We start from the raw sequence: 26,978 nt of genomic DNA, 5'->3' as shown, positions 1-26,978 counted from the left end.
CTAGATCCTGTTCCTTCAAAAAAACCCCAAACATAAATGCAGCCTCTCCTGACAGCTAGAATCTTCCCTATCTTGAGGTTAAATCTCTTCAGAGTTGTAGATCAGTACACGAAAAATAATTTTTAAAAAAAGTCAAAAAAATTGGTTTGTTAAAAAAATTAGTGAAGCTCACAACACAAATGAATTTTAATTTAAGATATTTTAATAAAATTTTCAGCTGGATGTTTGGCACAGTTTCCTTTGGACTTGACACCCTTATGTGTGGACAGCAGCAAAATTTTGCAATCAGTCACGTTTTAGCAACTGAACGCCCACAATGAAACAAGGACCCAAAAGTGCACAAAGGATGAAGCATTTGGAGCAGGAGGAATGCTTGGTTCCTGTACATACAGATTTAATGACATTTAAAAATACATGATCCTCTATGTATACGTGCCCAGTCATCAGATTCAGAACATGAGCTGAGAAATCAGGTTCCTTCAGACCAGACATCATTGCTGACACCAAGAGACTTGGTAAAACTGCCAGTAAAGCATATTTAGACTCAAAAGGGCTTTGTGTACCTCTAGCCCCTGTATCCAATTTCCATATATTTTTTCTCAACTGACCCATAAAGCCTCACAAAACTGTTATCAGTCATTGTTAGAGACATACAAAACTGGATGCAAGCCTCCTGTCTCTCATGATTGCAACATTCAGGTTCAAAATCTCATGTAACATTCTAGTGGAGTTTAAAAAAAAAAGTAATTTAAAATCATTGTCACTTCTACCTGCAGCAGTAAAAGGAATGCCATTGAAATGAAGCTATGTAAGCAATTCGTAGTCATTTGTTTAACAAGTTTTTTCCCTCTCTTCACAGTGTCTACAAATCCATGTAATTGAGCATTCCAAACACATTTGATTGGTATCCCTTTGTGAATAACCCCATCCCTTGGATTAGTCATAGTGAAGCAAAATGTAGGAGGGTTTGTGTTTTGGGAGGTTCTTTGGCCCAGTGGAAAAAAACTTGCTTCAAAGACAATTTATCCCAAAATGGGAGGGCTTTGTTTTCACTTAAGTTTTAGCAATTCAGTGAGGTTTGCTTGGGCTTTAATTATAATTATTATTCTCTTTAAGCACAAAGAGTCTTAGCATATTGAAAATGTCAACAATAGCAGACAAGATTCTAGCTCTAAGGAAGAAATAGAATACAAGAGGAGGATTTAGAAAAAAATAAGGCGGGCATAATTTAACTTGAACTACTGAAAGAAGAATGTATTATTTCTACAGTTCTGTTACCAGCACTCACAAATCACTAGCAGCTCTTTAAACATAGAAATTGCCTTCTAAAAACAGAAGAGGCATAATATTTTTTCCCAAAATTATTCAACAATATTTCGAGATGTTTATATATGGCATATAAAACAGAGATATGGACTAATATGTTGAATGTTTGCAACATAATAAAAAGAGAGAGAGAGAGAGATGAAGTGCTAAGTGCCAGAAAATTAATATTGAACTTTTTTCCTCCTAAATTCTGAGAAGTGAATGTCCCTGGAAAACCATTTCGTACAATTGCTTGTGGGTGCAAACTGTTCAAAATGCCATAAATAATTCATTCAGCTCCAGTCAAGCAACAGCATGTCACCAACTGCAGAAGGGAAAAGGAAAAGGCTGAAGCACTGTTCTCTAACAAGTGCCAACTGAGAGTGCTCTGGGAGGAAGGAGCTCAGCATCTTCAATGACCAGGATTGAAGGAAGGCCACAAATCACTGTGAAATGATCCCAAAAGCCCAAACCAAATGCAGGATATCTATATTATTTTAAAGAATCAGTCAGAACACTTAGCAGGAACTAGAGTGAAAGAGAAACAGAGAAGTCTTTGCTTTCCAATGAGGACATGGAGGTGATTATATAAACAGAGCAGAGATAAATTACAGCTGTTTAACACCCTTAGTGTTATACTGGAAATTTTTAGTTTCAGCTCAAATTGGAATTGCTGTGATACATGTAACCCTGCTGCACTGATAGAGCAGTTTTGTATTAATTTTTAAAGGAATTTATCAGCTCTCTTTTATTATGTTTTGGGGTTTTTTTTAACTTACTTACTATCCCAGGCATGCAAAGAGTTCTGCTTTAGGCTGCTGTGCTGCAGGGATATGCATATAACCTTCCTGCAGTCAGCTCACTAGCTTACAGGCGAGGCAGGCTCACAAGGAACTTCAGCATTTTCAGAGATCCACCTCAACAAAAACATTTTTCACTTCAGTGAAGCTGCCAAAAATACAAGTAATGCTGAGTTAAAGATTTTGTAAAGCTGATAATGCCTTCTTTTTTCAAGTCAATAACTACATGCAACTGGGTTACAGCCTCCATTTCACTGGTTTTCAAAATAAAAGTTGTATATAAATACTGCAAAGAAGGAAGACTAAAGTCTATGAATCAATTGGTATCACCTATATTTATAAAGACAAATTCTATTAAAATACATATCCCAAATAAACCATGTGTTCTGTGAAGAATCAAGAAACCAAACCCTCCCCACAGGTCAGGAACTGCACATCTGCCACAGGAAACTTGAGAAGCCTCGAACTACTAGATCTTTTCCTCCTCTTCAAATAGTTTGTATATGAAAAGTACAAAGTTGAAACTTACTCACACAACAAATGTTTCCTGGTAGGTCTTCAGAAGGGCTCCTGGGTCATCTAGAACATCCTGCACACCAGTTCAGGTCTGACTGTGAGCCTGATTTACCAAAGTGTTTTGTCTAGTGAGCTCTTGAACACCCTGCAGAACGATGCCTCCCTGAACTCTCTTGCCCAGCACTCCCACTGTCCGACTGACCTCCCTGTTAGAAAGCATTCCCTGTTTAGCTTTGGGTCATTACTTCCTGTTAGACAACCTTAAATAATTCCTCCTCCTCCTCTGCTCATGTTTCCTCTCAAGTACCTGGCAGCTATATTCTCTTCAGCAGGCTGTATATAGTGTGTTCCTGACACCTCTCCTCAGACGTCATGCTCTCCCATCCTTTTAGCATTTTTGTCACCTCTTTGAACTTTTTTCCATTTATTCATTTCACTGTAAAGCCCTTAATGATAAAAGCAATCCTACAAATAATATCTCTGCTTGCAAACAAAAAAACATATCCATTGCTAAGTGAAAGAGGCAGGTGAAACCTCACTGTCTCAAGGAGGGGACCTTTTGAGTCTCAGCTTCCTGTGTCTGGGCCAAAGAAACTAACAGAAAAGCTAAAAGTGCTAAATCTCCCCATTTCTGAATTATTAGTTTTTCTTCTCTTCTTTCTGTATATCACCTTGCAAGAGGATCACGTAGCTTTCAAAACATAAAATTGTTTTCTGGCGCACACACACCTGTTACAATTGAAACAAGTGTATCTGGGATTTTTGCTGGTGGAGAAGGGAACATTTTTCTCAACTGTTTAAGGAGGGACACTCTTTAGATTAGGTTTGCTTCAGTCTCAAAGAGCCCTTTTAATGCAAAGATAGTTAATGTTTTACAAATGCATTTACCTTCCCTGTTCTGAATAAAGGATGATTCCAAGTTTATAGCAATACCATTGGAAAGATTTTTTTCCTTCTCCTCCTTTCCATTCTTACAATGAAAGCAGTTTCATAGCAAAATACTAAATTTGGAAACTTCTGAAATGTCAATAATTTCTGCTGCAGTAACTTTGACACATGACAGAACCAGGCACTGAGATGTTAAGGCAGTTAAATGAAAACTATGCCTAAATAAAAATTAGAGAAATTGAATTCTTCTAGGATTCAAAAGTTTTTCACTTATGAGATGGCACAGTCCCCTAACTTTGTACATCCAAAATCAGATGACATCTCTCTGGCCCACCCAAGACATGATAAGGGAGACTGAAACCCGGATATGCAGCCTTAGCAGGAAAAATTTATCACTTGCAGTATCAAACCAGGCAAAATAGATCTTCTACCAGCTTCCAATGGCTGATATCTATGACTTATGCTAAGAAAAATCTGTTAAAACTGTTTGTTTCAGGTTTCATAATCCAAAAACTGTTCTTATTTTTGTTCTGCATTCCACCAGAGGGTTGGTGTTCAGCACCTGGTTTTTATGAATATATGCTATTAGCCAACACACTTTAATAAAAATCTGGTTGAAGTTTGTCAGAGATTTTTTCCTTCTTACGAAATATAAACTCAGCAAAACTAAAAATCTTATTAAGAAACCTCTTTCACACGAAATTTTCCATTTCCAGAAACAGAGCTTTAAAACCTTTCTTCTTCAGCTTTTACTTCTCATTTGAGTTAAAAAAAAAAAAAAAAAAAAAGAAAAGAGAAAATAAATCTGTTCAAAATCTAAACATGAAATATTTGCATTTTCTTCTAATGTTGCTACTTATATTTTTTTCAGAGGGCTATTTTTTCCCCCAGAATTGAAAAGAACCTCAAACAATTTCCAAGGTGCAGAGCAAGACTGATAGCACCACCAGTCCGTATAGAGCTATATGGCACCTATAGCATGAAATACCAACTGTGGAACTGAGTAAACCCATCAAAGGCACTTACTGCCACACACAGTGATTGATGCATTTCAGTAAAATACATTAAAAACGTGTATTTCATTTAAGCTGCAGGTTGTTATTCTGGACTCCCTGAAAATGTGCTGTAGATAATTAGCTGCACTTATTGACTGAGATATTGAAGAACTGCAGTCACCATAACTCTCCACAAAATGTAAGTTCAGCCTCTGCCTGGGAAAGAATCTCCCCTACACTGTGCACCTCGTATCGCAAGCCTTTTGAGAATTCTTTTCGAAGATTTAAATTTTCTTTTATAAAGCTTTTCTGAATCAATCAAGATTCAATATAAGAAGATTGCCAAATAAATTTCTTTTCAGTTCTGCCCACTGTTAAACTCCTGCAGGGAGCTGGAAATATATCAGGGTCATTAGTCTTGATACACAGTGCTTAAAGGTGAGGTGAGTAGTAAAAGAGTTTAATACTGGCCTCTACCCTCGAGAATCCTCAGGGTTCTGACAGAGCACTCACCTAATTCATCAAACAATCCTTGAGCCCTGTGTTCCCAAGGGACACACCTTCCACCCAGCTGGGGTTTGAATAAAACATTTCCTTTGAACACCTGGTACTTTGTTAGGACTTCCTGGAAAGCCAAGCAATGTGCATTTCTGCTGGAGGCCTCCTATGAAAACAACTGACTGAGATGTGGAGAGCTACACACACTCCCACTCCCTCATTCTTCTACTGGAAATACCTGTGTGTGCACAAACCTGAGGAGAATTTATCCCTGTTCTTAGTCTTTTCCAAACTACTTATTTGCCTCATTTATTTAGGATAAAATTTACCCTGTTATTTAAAAAATCACTGATGAACATAAATGTGGATAATTTACTAATACTGTTATAGTTAAAAAAAACCCTAATGAGCTAATTTGAGTTGATTTTTTTTTTAATTTAACAGGCTTTGATGCAGCAAAACTGATAATTGGAAACAGGTCCCACCCACATTTTAATTTCTTGGTTCAGTCATATCCCCTGGTTAATTAAAAAAAAAAAAAATTAAAACCCCTGCTTTATTGCCAAATTCTTAGCTAATGAATACACAAACTTAAACTGAGGCTCAAACTCTCATTCTCAACTCTGACATATAAAGCACTGTAAAATAATTCATTATTTAATATTAAGAAAGCTGGATAAAACTAATTAATGCCAAAACTTAGCCCACAGCACAACTTTAATTAAAAGTTTGCCCAACAGCTACCTCCCTGTTCTAATTAGCATCGCTGATTTCGAGAAACCACTAAGAAATTAAGACAAACATATAATTCCAACTTCATCTTTCATAAAGATCTCTTTGATTCAACTTTCAAACATCAATAATGTGCCCTTTTAATATGAATTTGGAGACTTCCAAAGCAAAGACAGCTCTCTCAAGCACATTATATTTCATTTCTAATAGACTGTTGCAGATTTTCTGATCACTTGTTAACAGTGGTTGAAATCCAGGCCAAAATTATTGATACAGAAGACAACCAGACAAAAATAATTACACCCCACTGAGCTGTATATTATATGATATAATATCTGGCCCACGCTGCCCCATTTGCATTAGCCACAAAGCAACCATTCCATGGAGCATGTGATATTTCAATTCCCTGGCACTAGAGTCTGATAATCTTATTTGGCATTAAACAACCAGCACTATCAAAAGGGCAAAACATGGGTCATAATACATGTTTCTGAAATGTTGATGATAAAAAAAAGCTGTGCACTGACCTCATTAATAAAAGTCTGGGCTCCCCGTGGGCTGAGGAGTAAGATAGCCCTTCGCAACGTGTCCCGATAGCGGTTCAGCTCTTCCGTTTTCATGGTGGTAAAAAGGTTGGAAAATACTCTGCTGATGTTCCTGTCCACTTTTTGTAATGATACATCAAGTCCCAGTCTTGAGGCCTGATCGAGAAATCCCTGCAGTCCACGTATATCTGTAACACAGGAAGAGGGGGAAAAAAAAAAAAAAATAAAGAAAAAAGAGAAAAGAAAAAAGCCATTGCATCAACCTCCACCAGTTAGGAAAGCAGCACTAATTAGGTAGGAAAAAAAATTCCTGCAGTGCTCTCTAAAGAAGAGTATTCCACATAGCCATCTTCCACAGCTCCCTTTCACAGTCAGTGCCAACAGGGAAACTCCATCAATTACCTTTCCCTGAGGTCTGACAATGACTCTTAGGAAGAGCCAGTTCATTTATCTGGGTGGCTCTGCAAACCTCCCCAGAGGCTCAAGGATATGGGGTTTAATACTGCACAAGCAACAAAGTCCCGCCCCAACAGCATCACAATTCAAATGCAGAAATCCAAGAACAGGTAAATAAGCAGGGGATAAATCACTCACCCCTAAACTTATCTCCTTCTACCACAACCTCACACAGCTGCTTTTGCCAAGAAAAAATTACAATATCCAGAACATACACAGCCCTTCTTTTGACTTCCCCCTTTTTTTTCCTGTCAATAACCTACTGTTATGTAAATAACCTACCTAGCCAGATGTTTACTATTTATCCATAAACTTATAAAAGGATACACAAAGCCCCAGTCTATTGGAATATATTATAGTATTAAAATAAAATAAAATAAAATATAAACAACAAGTGGTTCAAGAAGAGAAATCATGCAAACAAGCCCCTTCAAAACGTATTACTTTAAGCTCTGTGCCTCAACCTCAGGATGATTGAAAAAATAAATTTTCTTAACCACACTTGACATTGAGGAACACATTTCATATGTTCGTGCTAAAATCTGCTTGTTCAAACTGTACTCAGTCTTCATGACTCTCAGCATTTGTGTGTAATAAATGTCTGAGTTTTTATTTTGTAGTGAAATTTAGAACAAGAAAAATGTCAAAGCTTATATTGAACCAGGTTGCTCTCAAAATTAGCGGTGACTCGATCACAGCTGTACCATGTCCTTAGAAGCCTTTAACTTTATGGGAAACATGTCTAACTTATCCTGCAAAAGAAAGTATTGAAGCCTCTCAAATTCATTTCTCACACTTCTGTCATGAAATTTCAGCTCATGGGTGAAGCCGAATTCTGTAAGTTAGAGCACATTTACTGATCCCATAATGAAACCTTCTCTTCAGAAAACTTCACTGTAACTCTAACAATCTCTAAAAAGTACATTGTAACAGCTGGTGGGTAGTTTTGGGGTTTTTTTAAATCCTGAAGTAAACACGTTGTGTGTCCTGGGTTGCAGTGTATTCTATCACCATCCCCATGAGCCGTTGAAATCAGGTGGGGCAGTGTTTCCTTGCCTCCTCCCCCCAGACTATCTTTCTGTTAATGGCCCATCATTGTCCTGCCACCTGACTCAGAGATAACTCCCTCCGGACTATCTTCTGTTAATGAGCCTAATCAACACTTGGCCTCATGACTCATTACCCCATTGTGAGATGCTCCACCCAGAGGGAGGAACCAAGCATCCCATCGTGGATATAATCTGAGATTCTGAACACCAAACAGAACCTTCCCACTGGATTTCCAGAGGACAGGAGCTACACAGCCACCACTGGACCTGAGGAAGAGCAGACTCTTTTACTACAGGATCACTGCTTCAGAGGACTGCAGCCACCATTCTACCAGACTGCTACCACCACCCTGCCTAACAGGGTGTCAGGTTGTATCTGGACTCTGTCAGTTTGAACCAGTGTTTTCTTTTATTTTTTCCTTTTCTTTAATGCCCCATTAAATTGTTATTCTGACTTGGTGCCTCCCACTGGTTTGTTTTCAAACTAGTATATTGTGACACTGCTAAAGTCAGATGATGGAACCCAGTAGCACTCCCTGCTGCCCCACCTGAGTGGGCTCGTAGACCATCCCCAAACACGGTGTCTCATGGCCACAGAATATACATGTGAAGTCCTTTTTATCCCCCTTAAAAGTTGCCATATGAAAACTGATACAAGTAACATCTTGTGAGGACACACCAGTTTAGCTCACATACAAGTGTAAGAGCTTCACACCTCCATCCAAACATGAGAATGCTTGTTAATGGGATTAATTCAGCTTCAGAAATCAGCTGAATTGCAGAGAGACATCAGAAATGGTAGAAACTAATCTTGGGCTGTGCCAAGCAAAGCAGCCTCCCTACTGACTTTTTAATTTTGGTTTAGTTGATGTGATTGTCCAGCCAGCCACGCCCTCAGGAAAGGTGCACTCAACGAGGGCTGTGCTGATCTTTTGCTGCTCAACTTAGGCAAGTCCACAGTAGCTTTGTCACACTGTCATAAACCTTAGACTTGCTTACCATCCAAAATCCCAAGCCAGGGTGGAAAGGAAGGGATTTATTGTTATTCAGGAATTTCTGGAAAGCGACAGAGGACTTTAGCATGTGTATAACTGCTAAATATTGCAGGGGTGCTGAAATAATGACAGTGACAAACAGATATCATTTACAGGTTAAAGCATTTCACTAAAGTTGTCAAAGTAAGTTTGGATTTTCTTAATTTAAATTCATTAGACAGTATTCTTTACTATACCTATGCAGACTTTACGGATATGTGCAACACAAAACACAAAGATTTTTCTTTTAATGATGTTTAGTCCTTCAAAATTACTGCAGTACTTGACAAGCAGTAAGAAAATTCCCTTTCTCATGGTTTAGTAATGACTTGTCTTTTTGTGCAAGCCTTCCAAGAAAAGCTGTTTACAAAATATTAACTGAGCTGACGTTGCTCTGCGGGGTTTTGCCTCACGTTTATCAGCTGACCTGATGAACTACTGGTTAGAAACATTCTTATAGGCCAGTGCAAAATACTTGATATACTTGGTAAGGCTATCTGGACTTGGAAGGGCATTTTATACTCCCTTATAAACCTTTCCCTCAAGGAACACGAACTGTTTTCTGTTTTGAGAAATGGAAAGGATTCTGAGTTTTTCCAGCTTGGTGAGAAAGCACAATCTGAGAGGGATGAGATTGTCCAAGCTCAACCGTGCAACTTATATCTGTGAAAAACTCACAATCTGTGAGTTTTTCACAGATATAAGTGAATGTGAATTTATTCAGTGTTGGCAATTAAAAAGAACTGTGTGATGATATCTTCCTGAATGCCGACATGCCAGCTCCTACTTGACACTGGGAAAAAGAAGGAGGCTTGATGGGAATTCAAAGGTGGAAGTGGGAACTGAAGAGAATTGTTTGAGGAGGTGACTAACAACTTTAGGTGCCTACATAATGGAATCTTTTTTCACAAGTAATTATTCACAACCATTACCAAGAGGGCAATCATTTCTTAAAATGTATCAGTACACAAATACACAAACACATGCCCATATGCAGGAGCATCTGTTTATAAGACATAACAAATTAGGCTCAGTCTTATTTTATCTGACATCATACAAGGAAGTGAGTGCCCTCATTTTTATTTTTTCCTCCACTTAGAAGATCACAAGTCCATGCAACGTTAAAGAAAAACAGAGCTTTGCTCCACAGCAGCTGGAACAGAAATACTCACAGGTAAAGTTACGAATTTCTTTCCACTCCTCATAATTTAGGACTGCTAATCCTTCATTTTCTTCAATGCTAAAAGGAGTTTTATACAGTTCACACAATTTTATAAAAATAAAGGGTTCTATAAAGAGTTTTGTCTGTTAAAACACATGTTTAAATAAATGTTTCCTGTCTCTTGTAGTCTTAACATTGACTTTTTATTAAAAAGTTCAGATTCTAACACTAGAGAGTTATCCTGGACCATTACTCACAAAATAATTCCTTGTGCCCATTCATTTCACACTTCCTAGAGAAAGTATAAGCAATCCAAATTCTCACTTCTGTCTGGAACACCTGACAAAGGACAGACCAGTTTGTTGCAGCTACACAACCTACAGCTACCTCTGCCTTCAGTCTGCAATTACTTGTTTTTGCTCAGACTGTAGCCCACACTCGGCCTTTGAAATCACATAATCCTATTTCATTTTCTAATTGCCCACCTGATTTGTCCATGCTCAGCATGAGGACTTTCAGAGGCAATATTTGAACATTTCCCCTTAGAGAACATCAGTTTCTTGAAGATGATGAAACACACCCTTCAGAAAGAAAACCACGCTAGAGAAAACGCATCTCTCATAGAAGGGATCCATAACACCATACAGTAATTGGGTAAGTTTACAATACTCTGGTGTCAACCACAAAAATGGAATCAGCAGATTGGAACCAGAACTAGAAAAAAGTGAGGAAAAAAAAAAAAAAGGGCAAATTTCTTATGAACATTGTGCCCCTTCTGCTACATCTGACCAGAGAGAGAATCTCTCTGTCTGAGAGCCTTCCTAATGCTGACAGATAAACCGTATGCGCAGGTCTGACAACAGAAGAACAGGACAATTTTGGGGATAACCATTAAAAGGAAGGAAGGAAGGACAGCTTTGATACACTGCTAAGATACGAATTCTGTCACTGTGACTACAAAACTAGTGCTTGCCATAAATAAAGGGCTTTATTGTACTATAAGGAATAATGGAATATATAACTTCCTGCTGGAGGTTAGGTTGGTTACTGTGCTGGCTGATTGGAACACAAACATAAAAGAATAGTACTAAATGTGGCATTAGCTACCTGTAAAGCTTATTGTCACCTACAAAGCACTTCATTTTTATTACATTACTAACAATCCTTTTTATACAAAAAAGTTCACAGAGTTTACTGTAGCATTCATCTTTCATGAATTTACAGGATCTGATTCTTGGCCTTGACAAAAGAGCTTGAAGCTATTGTTTCTGTGTAAAACAGCTGTGTGGCTGGGCACAGCTGGCCTTTTAGGATGGCTCATTGCAGAAAAGAATTTCCAGAAGGTAAAGAGCACTATATCATCTTTTCAACACCAGTTCCTAACCCCACTTGACAGAAATAGAGGCAGCACATGGCCAGGAAACATTTTACTTTGGGTGGAAAACAGCTGGAAGCAAACTGAAGCACCAAGTTGGAGCTGAAAGCACAGCTAAAGAAGCACCAGGACATAATTTCACAGCCTGTCATTCTAATCCAAGCAAATTCTGGGAGGCCTAAGTGTCGTCACCGAGTTCTGTTTTCAAATAACCTATGCAAATCCTTTCACTGGTACATTTGTAAAAGGGAAAAATAAATAAGTGTGAAAAACGATGAGATCAGGCAGGATATGGTGAGGTTTGGAGTTTTCTCATTTGCAGGTTGCAGGCTCTATACTTCACACATTTTTTTTCTCAGTGTCAGTTTTATTTGAGCATTATTTTGACGATATTTAAAGTAGTGAGAAGAGTGTCAAGAAGGCTTGGATAGTTTCATTGTTTTAGCATTTATACACTTATAAGAATATATTTACCTTTTCCAAGAATTAGGAAGGGTATTCAAGGCATTGTTCTTTATACTTAAACTCCAAGAGAAGAGGAAAAAAAAGAGATTATTTCTTCTCTTTCATTCAAAGATATGCTTTACTGTCATTTTGATTCCCTTCAAATTGCACAGGATACTTCCCATTTATTATTTCATTTCTTGGGACAGAATAAAACACACATTTCTAGGATCCATTGATTTGAAAGATAACATATAAGCACTCTGAAACAGGTTTCCTAAACCACTTCAGTTTCATGGGTTTCATTCTTTTTATTTTACATTGGCTGTTCTCCCTCATTTTCACAACTGCAAATTGTTTGCATTAGAAGTAAGGGATAATATGCCTGGTGTTAGAAACAGAGACACACATCCTGATGATTAGACTCTTGCTGCATTGTCAGCTTTCTGAATAAATTATTTTGAATACCATCTTTGTGTCCTTGCTGCAGATAATAACCTACTTGAAGGATCTGAACATATTCTAGAATTTTAAAAAACTGGAAGTGGACATATTTCTCTTATTCTTCAATCAATAAATAACCAAATTTTATTTCTTCAAACAATAGAAAGAAGATTACTATTTATGTTTCCAAAAGGGAATTATTTTGTCCAAATCATCTAGAAGAATAAGACTTTGAGCAAGCACTGAAACTTTCAATCTAAAATACTCACAGAATCATTTTAACTGCTCAAATAGAGTGAGTAGACCAGAAAGTATAACAACACAATCTGTTACGATAGGTATGACTGCATAAATATTAGAACATAAATGCTTATTGGAGCCAAGAACAAATGTGAAGTGATATTAATAAAATATATTTTCTACTTTTTTTCTCTGCTCTTACCATCTCTCTCCAAGCATGTATTTCTCACTTCACCCAAATCATTTCTTCAGGTGTCTTTGCCTGCCATATTCCCACAATCACTGCTAAGATAATTTTTTTCTACAAACATTAGAACTCACAATTTCAAACTATGTCTGATTTAGTTGCCTCACTCCTAATTAAGTTTTAGTTTGAGAACTTTCTGCTAAAAAAAATATCCTTGGCTTCTTGCATGCTTTTAGATACGCCAGCGTTCACAGTAACACCTCTACAATTATATCCCATTTCCTTTTTCTTTTTTTATAAAGAAATGAAGTCAGTAACTCAGTAGTTGTTATTATAGCAAGTAGATATAATATCAAGTACAATAAATCCATTAATTAAATTGGATACTTTCTATTATTCAGTTTAGATAAGAACAGCTGGACCAAATGAGACCAGACAGGAAGCTCTGCTGAGCTCCGTGACCCATCTCTGACAAACAGAGTGCAAACCAGGAGGAACTGTGGATACTTCCCCTGAATATTCTCCCAACAATTCAGTTTGCAGTGCGGGGAATTCCTCAGACAAATGTGGTTTCTCTGTATTTCTATGCACTAATGGTCTACGTAACTCTCCATAGCTTTCTCCTCCACAGAACAGCTCAGTTTCCCTTTAAGCAAATGTAAACTTTGAGCATCCAAATCAGTTGACAACAAGCATAATAACCTAGGAATTTTTGGAATCCCACTGGATCTCCCATTTCCCAATTTTCCCTTTCTCTCCTGGACAGTTCTACTAACAGGGATCAAACACAAAGCAACATGCCAGCACTTGCACTGCCTGACCAAACAGGCCTAGAAGCTGCATAGTCCCTTCTCAAAGACATGAGAGAAAAGCAAGAAATCAGAAGAAATCAGAGATTTCAGGAAAAAAATAAAGCAGGCTATCAGAAACTTAAACTTTGAAAAATGCATAGAATATTGATTCACCATTTAAACTGAGATCACAGACTGACATTTGACCACCTCTCCACAGAAACAGAAAGTCCTACCATGTGTGTTTCAGTCCAAGCATGAGGATTAACCAAGTGCAAACTTCTACTCCAAACTCCTTGTAATATCAAAGGTTGAAGTTTCCATAATGGCTGCAGAAATTTTCTATACTGCCCACATCAATAGTATTTTCAGACTTTCAAAGATAAAAGCTACTTTGAATAGAGCCAAATCACAGGTTATTTCCACTCCCAAACAGATGGAAAAGGGACAGAATGCACCATAAAGCCAGATGTGTTGCATGCATAAACAGATGTTTCCAGACACATCATAAAAGGTTAAAAATACTTAAGTTACTCTGCACAACTGATGTTTCACACCTGAAACAGCTGATCCAATCTGAAGGTAACTGGAGCTTCCCAGGAGGCCCAGAAGCACAAAAGCCTTTTCAAGGCTACAACAGCCCTTTCACATTTAGCATGAAAGGTCAGCTACAGGTCTCTCCTGCTGGATTTTAACACTTGGCATTCAAAAGCACAAGGAAAAGCACCTCAGGAAATTCATTACTGTTGGAAAAAAACATGGACATATGCTATAATTGATGTAAAAAGGGAATTCACTGAAGAACCAGCATTTCAATTCAAATCATCCATTCAATTCTTCCAAGTGCAATAATTGCCAACTGTTTGCCCAATGGTAAAGCTCTGAAATGAGCTGTGACAGCTTCTCACCTCACTACTGCTGTTTATACATTAAAATACCTTTCAAGACACTACACAGTGCAGCTACCATACCTTCTTGTGAGACCAAAAATACCTGTATTGGCAGAAAATATGCTTTTACTGATGTATAGACTCAGTTTAAATGAAATATTTTTCGCATAAACTAATTTTAATCATTGCATTAAACTGATGAGTTTAATATTTGCTGTGACTGAGTACCAGCAAATCTAAACATCAATCCACCAGTACCTTAGGAAAACATATCTTTTACCCTTGAAGGGCTGAGATGCAGCTTCCTGAAGCCATATTGTTTTTCATGAATATCTGAGTTAATAGTACCCACTTAAGATGTTAGGACTGTACACATGTCAGCTTTCACACAAACGTAGCTGTTACTGTGTGGTAACTTGGGTTATTGTATTTTGACACTTGAAGAACACCCTTCAGAAATAAGACCAGTGACCCTAAACTAGGGATAAGCAAATACAAATAAAAGCATTCTGAAACAAACCAAATGTGCAAAGAGCATGCCTGAAATAGAGAGGAAAATGTTCTCTTTTCTCATTCAGAGAAAACCAGAAGTAACTTGAGAATTTGAGAGATTCATTCTCTGCACGTATAGCTAAATGTCCAGCAGAGAAGTTAGAAGCACATCCCTTTGGATTTAATGGATTGCAGAGTGAGTTTCTCCCCTGTTTAATCAGCTTTAAATACTGCACATTCCAATCTCAAGAGAGACGGCAATGAAATTACTGCAGATAAAGAAATTAAATTGCCCCTTGAGGAAAGGCTACTGGCAGGAAGACCTTATTCTTTCATATGTGTGACAGTAATTATTGCTTGTGTTCATACAACTCCTTTCAGCTAAGGATCTCAGTGTACTTTATAAACACCTGGACAGCATAAAAAAATATAAATACATGTCACAGGAGCTAGTTGCTCTTATCTGCTTAACTACATGCCAGCAAATAATAATTCAACTCTTTATTGGTGCGGCCTCACTTTGAATACTGTATGCAGTTTTAGGCATCAAAATATAAGATCTAAAGCTATTAAAGAGTGTCCAGAGGATGGTGAAGGGCCTTGAGGGGAAGCCGTATGAGGAGCAGCTGAGGTCGCTTGGTCTGTTCAGCCTGGAGAAGAGGAGACTGAGGGGAGACCTCACTGCAGTCACAACTTCCTCGTGAGGGGAAGAGGAGGGGCAGGCACTGATCTCTGCTCTGTGGTGACAGTGACAGGAGCTGAGGGAATGGCCTGGAGCTGTGCCAGGGGAGGTTGAGGCTGGATATCAGGAAAAGGTTCTTCACCCAGAGGGTGGTCAGGCGCTGGAACAGGCTCCCAGGGCAGTGGTCACAGCTCCAAGGCTGGCTGAGTTCAAGAAGCGTTTGGACAATGCTCTCAGGCACAAAGTGTGACTCGTGGGGTGTCCTGTGCAGGGCCAGGAGTTGGACTCGATGATCCTTGTGGGTCGCTTTCAGTTCTGCTTATTCTGTAATTCTGTGATTGAAGAAACCTTCTCTCATTTCTGTAGGTTCAAGTAAAAGTTGTGCGTCTGGGCACACAAATCACAGAGAGGCCATCAGAGCTGACAGCTCTAATGCTGTTGGCACCCTCCAGGGATGGAGTCTTCACTGAGGAAACAAATTCTCTACTAGGTTACTATTTCTCAGCCAGTCTCACATTTTTCATAACCAAGTCGTTAATGATGTTAATTTGGTACTATCTCCAATCGCCTGCACTGCCACTTGGGCAGGTGCCCCAGTTTCACTCCGTTGCTCCCTCTCCAGAGCATTCAGCACAAGGTGGTTCAGGGGCTCTGAGCCCAGCCCTTGTCTGGAGCCTCATCCCCAGGAGCCCTCCCTGACTGGGTGGGCAGCTGGCTGCAGTTCTAAGGCTCTGTGTCACCACACCACAGGCACCAGAGGGACACCGGCTCACCAGGAGCCTGAGCTGCACAGAGCTCACTGCCCTGCCAAGCCCATCCTGAACTACTTGGCCAGTATTTGCTCATGTGCGGCAAGGCAAGGACAATGGTGGGCATATTTTTAGCTCAGAAACAGGGAAGGAGGACCCTTTGGCTGATCATTATTTTATTTACATGATGTCCATCAGGCCATAATGAGTATGGTAGTACTGGAAGTTTAATTTCCTTGGATAGCTGTTTGACTCACAAAGTGCATTTTTATATAGACATTGAATTTGGAAAATGAGAAAAAAATATGCATCCTTCTTTAATTTCCTACTTTTTTTTAAAGGCCATTTTTCCAATATAGTCTCCATAAAACTCTGCAGAAAAATGCAAAGGGATAAAAAATCAATTGTAGATTCCTCTGTTCTCCAGTGTTTTCTGACAAGAGCAAGATGAGAAGGATCCCTACTGAGATAACAAATCTCTTGGCAGGAGAAAGAGGGAGTTGAAAATAAAAACTAAGTTCATGTCACATATAATGACCACAAATTACTCCCTCTTGTAGGAATATGCCAATAACAAACAAACAGAAAAAAAAATCAATTGCCAATTATTCATTTCCATTATGACAACTACTATAGTACAATGGCAAATATAAGTGCTCCATTCCTAACAACAGAACTCTGAACGTGGGGGAGGGAGGGGGAAACAAAAAACCAACATGCTAGAGAACAAAATTATAAAACTTCTTGGTTTTTTTCATCAGCTGCATCTTCCTCAGGCATCCCTCTCTTAGCTCCATGCTTTGGGAACATAATGAGTAATTATTACTGAAAAGACAACTGGTCACACTGAGGTGGAACACTGCAGCAGGACTACTGTCAGAAGACTCTCCACTCTTCATACTGTAAACAAAATCAGCACATTTTTACAAACCAAAAAATGAGATGTTGCAGGCCTTAGTCCCACAAACATTCAAGTCTGTATTTTGCTCTGTGTGAGGAGACTCAATGCCAAGTCTCCTCCCACATACAAAATCACTCAACATATGAGTAAGTGCTCACATAGTTACTACACGCTGCAATTTATTGCTACGATGATGATAATCAGGACCAACACCTAAAACACACAGGACACACACCTTTCTGGATGTGAAGTCCTTCTTTCTCAAAACAGCAATAAAATACTCAAGCAAGAAAAAGCTTCTCAGCTTTTAAATCAATGCACCTCTGCAACTCTTCTCTGTAAGCTAGAATTCTGATAGTTTAGCAGCTTATGTTCATGATGGAATTTGTGGCCTTTGTGAAGGCACTGTGTACTTTTTTTTCTTCTTTTTACTTTATTTCTATAGAGCCACAGCAAAGAGAAATATTTACAGGCCTAGGACAACAGTGTCTCCTCACTAAATACTCAGCTGTAGAAAAGGATAATGGTAAGCAGATACCTGAGGAGACAGCCCTTCACATCCAAGAGCAAGATGTATTCAGGGTTCTCTGTTTACTTCAGTGGCAGCAGGGGGTCTATTTGCATTTTTATGAAGTTGGGGCTTACTATACCATCTCCTTTATGTGTATTTATGAATAACTGAATTGAGACATCTATATGCATCAGTCAATTTTAATTTGGTTCTAAGACTCAGAGACCAAGGAACTCCCTCAAAATCTGACAAGCTTTTATCCACTTATCACAGTCATTAATCTGAAGGCCATTTAGGAATTCCAATATACCCTAAAGTTAATATTTCAAGAGGTCTTACTTTTTTCCCCCTAATTAACTTAATTCCTTAGCTAATGTCTTCTAATTTACTGGAAAGGAGACAGGCAACTCCAAAAGTCACCAGAGGAAATGTTATTAGAAAAGGATGTGAAGGACATCTCTGGCTGAGCAACACCATGCAGGTGCTGCTGTCTTTGGTGGGTGCTGGCACATCCACACATCTGAACATAGCTCAGAGCAGAGCAGACACTGTGCTAATTCCAGTTACTTTAAATAAAGCAATGGCTTGGAAGAGGACAAGATGTCGTGCCAAAAAGGACAAGACAATGTGTTACTGCCAGACATCTCAAAACCCATCAATCAGGTAAAGAGAAAGGACTAACATAATTACTGACTTCTCATTTTTCTGTTCTTGTGGAGAAGCTGGAAAAGGGAAAACAGAAACCCCTCCTTAAGAAGAGATTACAATCACTACAATGCAGTGAAAGGAAAACAAAAAATATTAAAACTACAGCTAATAAATTCACATAACTTTCACATATTCCATTTTCTGAGGGGGGGAAAAAATTCTAAATCTGCTGAGTTCACAGGAACAATTCAACTATGTGCTGTTTTATAAAGACATGGAAAGTCTATTTGAACTCTAGATGAACCATACAAGGTTTTTATTTTTATTTCTACCTTTCATTCTGCTCTTCACTCCAGGCAGACTCAATCTCAGGTTTTTATTCTGGGGACACAACACATCAAGTTCTTCCTCTTTATAGTTTGAAGATAACTTCCATATACTGCAGTTAATCATAAAAGGAGCAGATGAGAACTAACAGTTCTCATTCTACTAGCTCATTAATGCACCAAGTGTAAATAAGGCCTCTTTTAGTTGTCTTAGGGTTTGAGTTTATTGATCATGATAATCATAGTGCTTTTCCCCTACATAATATGTTCAATCACTTCTGCATCTGAAATATATTTGGTTATTATAATTAATAACTTGGGGCAGGGGGAAGCAGGATTAGACACTTCTTGTCAGAAGAACGTGGCCTGGAAGGCCACTTAAGAATGCCAGCTGGAAATCTTTGAAAGGCAAAATAACACTGAATGGGGGTTTTTGCTTTGTCATTTTATCCTCCTAATTTCCTCCTTTGAGCAAAAATGAGGTTCATTCAAGTTCAGGCATTTCTTCAGATCTCTTCATTCATTCATATAATCATTTTTCTCACTATCAAGAGGTTGCTCTTGGTCACAGAGTGCATTAACAGATGTCATCTGCACCTTTTTCCTTCTCACCCTAAACATCCCCATACGAGCCATTCACCTGAGAGTTGGACTCGATGATTCTCACAGGTCCCTTCCAACTCAGAACATTCTGTGACCTATTTAGATGCATTTCCTGCCATGGCACTACACTGACTTCTACAGCAGCAGAGACAATACAGCTGTAAACTTCAGGGAATGAGACAGCGATGTAAACTGCTGGAAACACCGTGACTTCAAAACCTTCTAGCAAGAGGTTGCAGATACAGTTTCACACTTCATTTCTTCTGACATGTCCCCAGAAACACCGCTGCGCGTATCCAGTGACAGTACTCGAAACCACACACCCCAGCCACCTCCGAGGCTTTATTACACTAGCTACTGTTTCCATGAAAAAGAAACATTTTTTTTCCCCTGGAAACAAGTGCTCAGTGTTTGTATGAACAGAGGTCTTTTGCTCAAAAGACTGGAATGAATGATCAGCAAAATGTGCTTTAACACCGGAAAAAGAGAGAGCTGGAAGTTGAGCTCTTGAGATTTAGGAGGTCACTGAATGCATTCTTTAGACAGCAGGACCAATTTTTTTCTTGTTTTTTATGTAGAAAGAGTCTAACTAAAAATACCGGTTTATCAGTTTCTGATTCTATTATAATAGTATCCTGATTTATTCTTTCCTTCACCCCCCTATCACCAAGCCTTACAAGTTTAAAAAAAAAAAAAAAAAAAAAAAAAAAAAAAAAAAAAGAGACATTTTCCTGTGCTTTCTGAATTTAAATGATCTTCATTCTTCTGGTTTATACTTCAGTGATTGAAGCCTACCATTTTAATTGCCCTTTAATGAGTGGAATAAACCCCTATTCTCTTACAGAGACCCCACTCATCTCTATATGAAGTGATCAATGATTTATTGATTCCAAAGTGCTGAGAGATTTACATATATATACATAAATGTATATATAAATACGCATACATAAAATGGGTATGTATACATATAGTAAAAAAAAGTATCTATAAATATGTGTGTGTATATAACATATGTCTATAGATATAAGGACTCTTACCCAGCCTTACAAAAATAAGTTTGACCAAAACCATGAAAATCTGCTTAAATCTCTGTAGCACAAGAGGCAGGAGGGGGTAATAGTATTCCATTGCTATAGCAATAAATAACAAGCAATAAAAACATTTCCCTTGAGCAGCCGTGGTACAGTTTAACTGCAGAAGCTGAAGGAGGAATATTAGAATGAATATAGCCTAGTTAATTGAGAATAAACATACCAGGGGAAAAAAAAGAGATTTCTTGAACTTTGCAGTATACTGATGACAATTTGAAGAGACAGTGAGTAAAAAAAAACCTACTTAGAAAAGAAGAAAATGAATCATGTGAAATTTGCAGTGGATTTAGTGAAGTGCATAGTCCCATGGGCTAAAGAGATGTGAAGAGAGATAGCAAGGTTGACTGTGAAAATGAAACAACTGGACACTGAAGAGTGCCATGGGAATATTGAGGCAAATTCTTCCAGCAACTACTAAAGAACAGAAAGGAAAGAACCAACACAAAGTGAAGTGTATCCTCAAGCCTGCTGCTTCATTTACATTTTTGACCTGGTTCTGAAGAAAGAAAACAAATGAACGAACAAACAAAATTCAAAACCACCCACAAACCAAAAAGGAATTCAGAATAATCGAAATGAACTGTTCAAAAACTTTTCCTTTTTTCTGATTTTATAATTCACTCCTGCAAGTTATTTTTGGTGATGCTTATCTGACACTGCCTTTGATGCTTTATATCTTAATTTGTACTCTTCCTTTTTTTATCCAACCTATCCCTTATTCCCAATGCAATAAATAGTCGCTTTGACTTACAACTCCCTTCAGCCAACTGAACAGGATTATATACATATATACATACATATATATATATAAAGCTGATAAAAAATGAAAGTTCATATTTTGTAAGGCTCTTTATGTAAGACAAGGGTTTGAGCTTTTTTTTTTTTTAATTTCTAACTGTAAATTGTATTTACAATTTTAGCGTGACGCTGTCAGTGGAAAGATTAAAATAAGCTCCAAACACAGCCTTTAAAGATACAAGCAGCTGTTTGTTGCATTTTCTACATAAATAATAGGACTGAAGAATCAAAGGAACCGGTGTTACTGAAGGGATTTAAAACTCAAAGTTGAATATCGTTCTGTTTTCAGACAGATACTACTGCTTTCTCCTTGTTAAAGACTTTCCGAAGGTCTGCATACACACTCAAATGTCTGATGTCTCACACTCCTCAGATGCCTGATGTCTATTTTTGTTGCAGCCTGCACTTCAACTAATTTGAATGTCTCATATTAGTGTTCTAATTATACATTTCATATAATCTGATTACTGTTACAAACACAAGGGTCAAGCTCCTTTTAACGTTGCCTAGTTTCTTTTAGCCTCTACTGAAAGTAGCTGAAAATGATTTTAAAATGACAGTTATTGTATCCTGAAAGTTTATAAATAGCAGCTGATACAATTTTTATGTCTTATGCTACATGGAAAGCAGTAACTGTATAATTTTGTTTCAATGGGCACATTTACTAATGGCAACTTAAGGAAGTTAAGAGTTTATTTTTCTTCAGAGCCGCAGATATAAAATTTTAATGTCATTTTTTCGGTGCAGGTCTCTGGATTAAACTGTTCCCATCTACTCACCTCACACCAGAGCACCCTCACTGCTGCTCCTCACTCACATTTCAGTCATTCCCTCCCATAAAATCATTAATGGTCTACCACCTTCTCCCCTTTCCCCTAAAAAACACTCTGTTCCACCCTTCAAAATGTCTCTAAAACAGAGCGAGGTGCCCTTAGGACCTGTTCCCCTCAGTGGAACAGCAGGCAGAGCTCTCCCATGCACTGCAAGTCAGCAAGGATGGCCACTGACCTGTAAGGAGCTTGGCCAGGCAGGGAGCTGGAGAGCCCCCAAAGCCCTTCCTAATTCATAGAGTCTCACTCTTGCAGGTCATGTTACCCCAAAAGTGCCCTTGCTGCAGGTGACTCTACAGCATTCTTCACCAGTGGTGCCAGAATCCTTTCACGTGTCCCTGAAGGTCTCTGCAGATCCTGTCAACTGCACATGAGCTTTGCTTTTCCCACACCTCCCAGTGCTGCTGCAGCAGGGGATGGCAGGATGCAGGAGAAGGCAAGAGAGCTGCGAGAGCAAGGAAGGAGAGGAAGCAGAGGGGTTTATTCTGCAAAGGCATCCCCTTGACTGGAGAACCGCTGCCTTGTAGGATGGGACCTGGCTGTAACTTGGAAAGCAAACAATCAGCTCCTGAGGGTCCAGTGTTCCACTCAGCAGCAGCAAACTCGTGCAAGGGGTTAAGAACTCATAATGACCAGGCTAGGATCATTCCCTACAATAACAAATCCATTCAGAAGAGGTTTTTTCCCAAGTCTAACAGTACCATTTTTATATGCTTCTGCAGAATTAGGAAGGTACGGTTCCATAGCACACCTCCAAATTTCCCTGTCCCTTTGGGTGGCATGGTACCCCGCCTCTCATATGGACTCTAAGGCTCAGTGTGTGTGAGTTCTTAGCTCCATATCCCACTCTGCTTCCTCTCCATTTGCCTGACAAGGGCTAAGATCAGAAAAGACAGCTTAGTCTGACGTTTCCAGATGGAGAAAGAAGCAGGCAAAGCGAGTCCATTTGGATAGAGGTGGGATGGCCAGCTCACAGAGAGAAAATGCCAGCTCTCCATAGAGGAGCAGATTACTTTTTTTCACGGCTCCCTGCTGTCTTGATCCTGAATAATCTGTAGCTAACTGTGTTCATCAGCCCATGTTTGTCAGGCTGACATGCCCTTCCCTGTAGGTGGCCATTCCAGCAAGCATCATCCAACTATTCTGCAAAAGCAATAATATTAGGAAAGCAATGGCAAGGAACCTTTTGGTACTAGCAGACTTTGATCATGATAATGCTTATTAAATCTGATACGCTGGATGAATACACACAGTTTTATTACTCATCTAAGGAATTGTATTATCATGCATATAAATAATTACATTCTGATATTAACCTCAACCAAGGGCTGTGGTAAAAGAAATTAAAGAAATTAAAGAGATGTAGGCAAAAACTTTGAAAATGCTGTCAAGTCAATAGAGCCATGATTTAAGTGATAAGAACACTCAGTCTTTTCATCACATACAGATAAGGTACAGTTAGAGAGAGTTGGATATTTTGACCACCAGTAACAACATGCCTGGAAATGCAAAAATTTAACTTGTGATTAAAATATGATTTATATCACTGACAGTGGTAAGTCTTAATCAGTTTTAATAACTGTAACACTGCAAAACTAAATTCTGCATGTTTATTACCAGTGAAAGTAGGCATGTGATTATTAATTTTTAAAAATAATCTTGAAGGGCATGAGCCAGAAAACAAGAGGGAACACTTCCAGACTCCATTTTTACTCTTAAAAATGCCTAAATGATGCAAAGGAATATCTGTAACTATGATTTTAGATATGTAATTCCCAACAACTACTGGAAGAAAAGTAAGTATTTTCAATATTCTAGCATTTAGTTTTACCTTCAAAAAAAAAAAAAATCTTAATACCCACAGCACATTTGAATAAATAACTTGCCAATGCTCTTCATGGTTTCATGGGTTTGCTTATTTTTCATTATCAAGTTATCATGAATTTACTTCTTTGTGGCAGCCTTTCTTGCATGTCATCCACCCAATGATAGGTCCTGTCAGCACTTCATGAGAGAGGATTCATTCTCAGAGGAATTACGTATCCAAACAAAAAGGAAAAATGAGGAAAGAAAAAATTAAGAGTAAAATGATTTAGTCTTTAGAATTGCATTAGAAGTAAACCAGAGGAGATCCTAGAGGCTTCCTATGCTTAAGCTATTCACCTCTGGCTTCTGGCAGGTCTGACAGGATCCTCTTCATTGACATAGTTAGAGGTCTGATGTTGTAAAGAGGTGACTTGTGACAATTTCAGAACTTTCCAGCCTATTCCCCAATAAAACTCTTAAGCTGCTGGATACTTTTAACACTACTCTAAAACAAAACCCTAAAATTTAATTCTGGATGTCTCTGCCTCCATTCACCATCTAAATCATTTAGAGCATTATTTTATATGGTTATTGCAAGGACAAAATGCTTTTAAGTGAGTAAATTATCCACATTCTACATTAACAGCATCGGTATTCACTTAATTTAAATAGTTCATTAAGAAACACATTCAAAGGCTCGGAAATCCCTTGCATTTTATCTTCATTAACATCCAAGCATCTGTGGACCTGGCAGTGTTTGGTTAATGGTTGGACTTAACGATCTTAGAGGTCTTTTCTACCTTAATGATTCCATTCAAAGCCAACCACATAAGAGGAAAGGCATTCACACATTTACAGTTCTCTTCTCTGCCTCGTCCACCAACTACATCTCTGCATAGCCCAGTTAAAAGCTGAATATGGCTTCTCCTGTTGTACTACAATGCATTTTACAAAAATATTTCAGCTGCTATGCCTGGACCAGGGCAATGTGCTGTGCTGTACTCAGAGATATTTTAAAATTAAGTGAAAGAAATATTTTTTCTTACCTGAATTTCCCTGTTTCAGATCTGCCCTGGAACACCAGCAAGTGTTCCCATAAGCGACTGTAAAGCAGAGCATGGACTGAAGAAAGCTGACTCCATCCCAGCAGACTCGTACACAAGTCATCCACTGCATTTCACTTTTGGCAACATTTGTTGCTGTTTCAATCCCTGTCCTGCCTTAGAACAGCCCCAGAATTTAACCAAAGGAATGGAATTCCAACCCCACAGTACTAAGAGACAATCAAAACAGCACCATCAACTAAATTTTAAAATTAAATAGTAGCTAGATTTCAGTTATTAAGATAAAAGTAATGAATATAAAAATCTTTAATATTCACAGACTGATAGATTAAAACCATTTGCACCTTGTGACAAAATCTATTTCCTTACATTGTTTACTGCCAGCATGAAGGGACTTAGTCTTTAGAGTGACTTATTAGAAATATTACCAGTGATTCTATTCAAGAATCAATTCTTGCTGAAAATATCAAAAAACCCACTAATTAAAAAGCTATATCGGCAAAATAAAGCTGGCCTAATAGGATCCTGGAAGAATCAATCACTATAATCATCTACTGCCATAAACTCTATGGGAAGATTACAAATGTGATGCTTCAAAGGAGGGGAAAATTCTTTTAAAATATAATTTGAACTTTACTTCTGAAATACCATGACCATCACGATCCATCAGCCACAGTCACTGCCCAGACCTACAATAAATCAAAGCTATGATTCAATGGTTACAATCAATCTTTTGAGAGCAAACGGTGCTGCCATGTCCAGTACATGCATTTCAGACTATTCACGAAGGAGGCTGTGTTAGTAAACTGCAAACAAAAAGTTGAGAGTGAATGCACAGGACTAATAAAACCTTACATAACAACTAATTAAAGCAAACAAACTGAGAAAGACAGAAAAGCAGCACAGAGATGCAGCTGAAGCCAAGCTGCATGGCCTAAGGTGTATGAGAGAGCATGATCATTTAGAAATTGGGAATTAAAAGCTTACTCAAAAGAGATGTTATATACCACTTTACCAGAGGAAGCAAATGACCTTGGAAGAAGTTCGAGCTGTGAAAGAGTTATTCAGGTAGAAAAAAAGACCAATTACCAGAATATAATTGGTGGCTGTTTTGCAGGAGCCTCAGAAAGCAAAGGTTCTGGGAATGGATTTTATACAGGAACCAAGTTATTTGCCCATTTTTCAGCTTGAGAAAGGTGCATTTCAGGCTACTCATACTCACAAACAAGAATACAGTTGAAAAAAATCAGACCCAGTTAGGCCTATAATACAGTTGAAGTCTAATGTAAGCCTATAGCAAAAGAAAGATTTCACTATGTATATCCTAAAAAATCCACAAGTAACATCAAGTTAAATAATTTGCCAGGCTATTGCAGAGACTTTTTAAGCAGTACTTTTATATCTACAACCATGTATCTTGCTACCAGAAAGCATTTTGACAGTCTTAGTTGCTGTGTTGAAGAGCCACCACAGACAAGGTGCTTTAGACAAATACCTGATGCAAAGACTTAACCAGGATAGATGATTTTATACTTGCACTTTCAAAAAGTAAATCTAAATTCAATAATTGGAATAAATCTTCTTCAAGGTGTGCTCATAGAGTTCAGGCAATCTATTTGAAGTCTTCCACTTCCATGCAATAAATTGTGGGAAACAAATCATGAAGCACCATCTCAAAGTAGCCTAACCTTCGTTCACCACAGAGGCTGAATTTTAATAGAGGAATTGCTATCATTTCCTGTGAGGAATCAGAATGGCTTTTCTCCAGTAAACTGTGGATGTCTATTAAACAAAATTATGGTAAGAAACAGAAGATGAACATTTAAATTCAATGTCAAGAGTTTTCACTTTAATTAGAGCAATTTCCAGTTTAAAGGAAATGAATATCCAAGAAAGCATTTAAAATTGATCCTTCCCTTCAGAAGTAGCACTAAAATTCAGTTAGGACTGAAATATGATTATTTCACTTCAAATCATGTAATCCAGAAAAAAAAAAAATATTCCATTGCATATTTATTTGGCAGTAGCTCACCAGACAGAGTAAGGTATCAAAGTTCCTAACAGAGTTCTAAAATTCCAATTTCAGCTTTGCTGCTTTCCCTCATAAACTATACATCAGTGATAAT

General features: G+C 38.2%; 1 protein-coding gene across 7 annotated transcripts in view; it reads right to left on the bottom strand.

Moving 5' to 3' along the window:
* The window catches only part of GRID1 (glutamate ionotropic receptor delta type subunit 1), a 500,801-nt gene that overhangs the window by 218,625 nt on the left and 255,198 nt on the right, over window positions 1-26,978 (bottom strand). For all 7 annotated transcript variants that reach the window (XM_032115777.1, XM_032115779.1, XM_032115780.1 and 4 more), the window contains exon 4: window positions 6,262-6,467. In XM_032115777.1, coding sequence (XP_031971668.1) covers window positions 6,262-6,467 — 206 coding nt within the window. The remainder of the gene's footprint in view (window positions 1-6,261; window positions 6,468-26,978) is intronic.

The sequence above is a fragment of the Corvus moneduloides genome, chromosome 8, assembly GCF_009650955.1.
Source record: "Corvus moneduloides isolate bCorMon1 chromosome 8, bCorMon1.pri, whole genome shotgun sequence".
NCBI lineage: Eukaryota > Metazoa > Chordata > Aves > Passeriformes > Corvidae > Corvus > Corvus moneduloides.
This window is presented reverse-complemented; position numbering and strand designations above follow the sequence as displayed.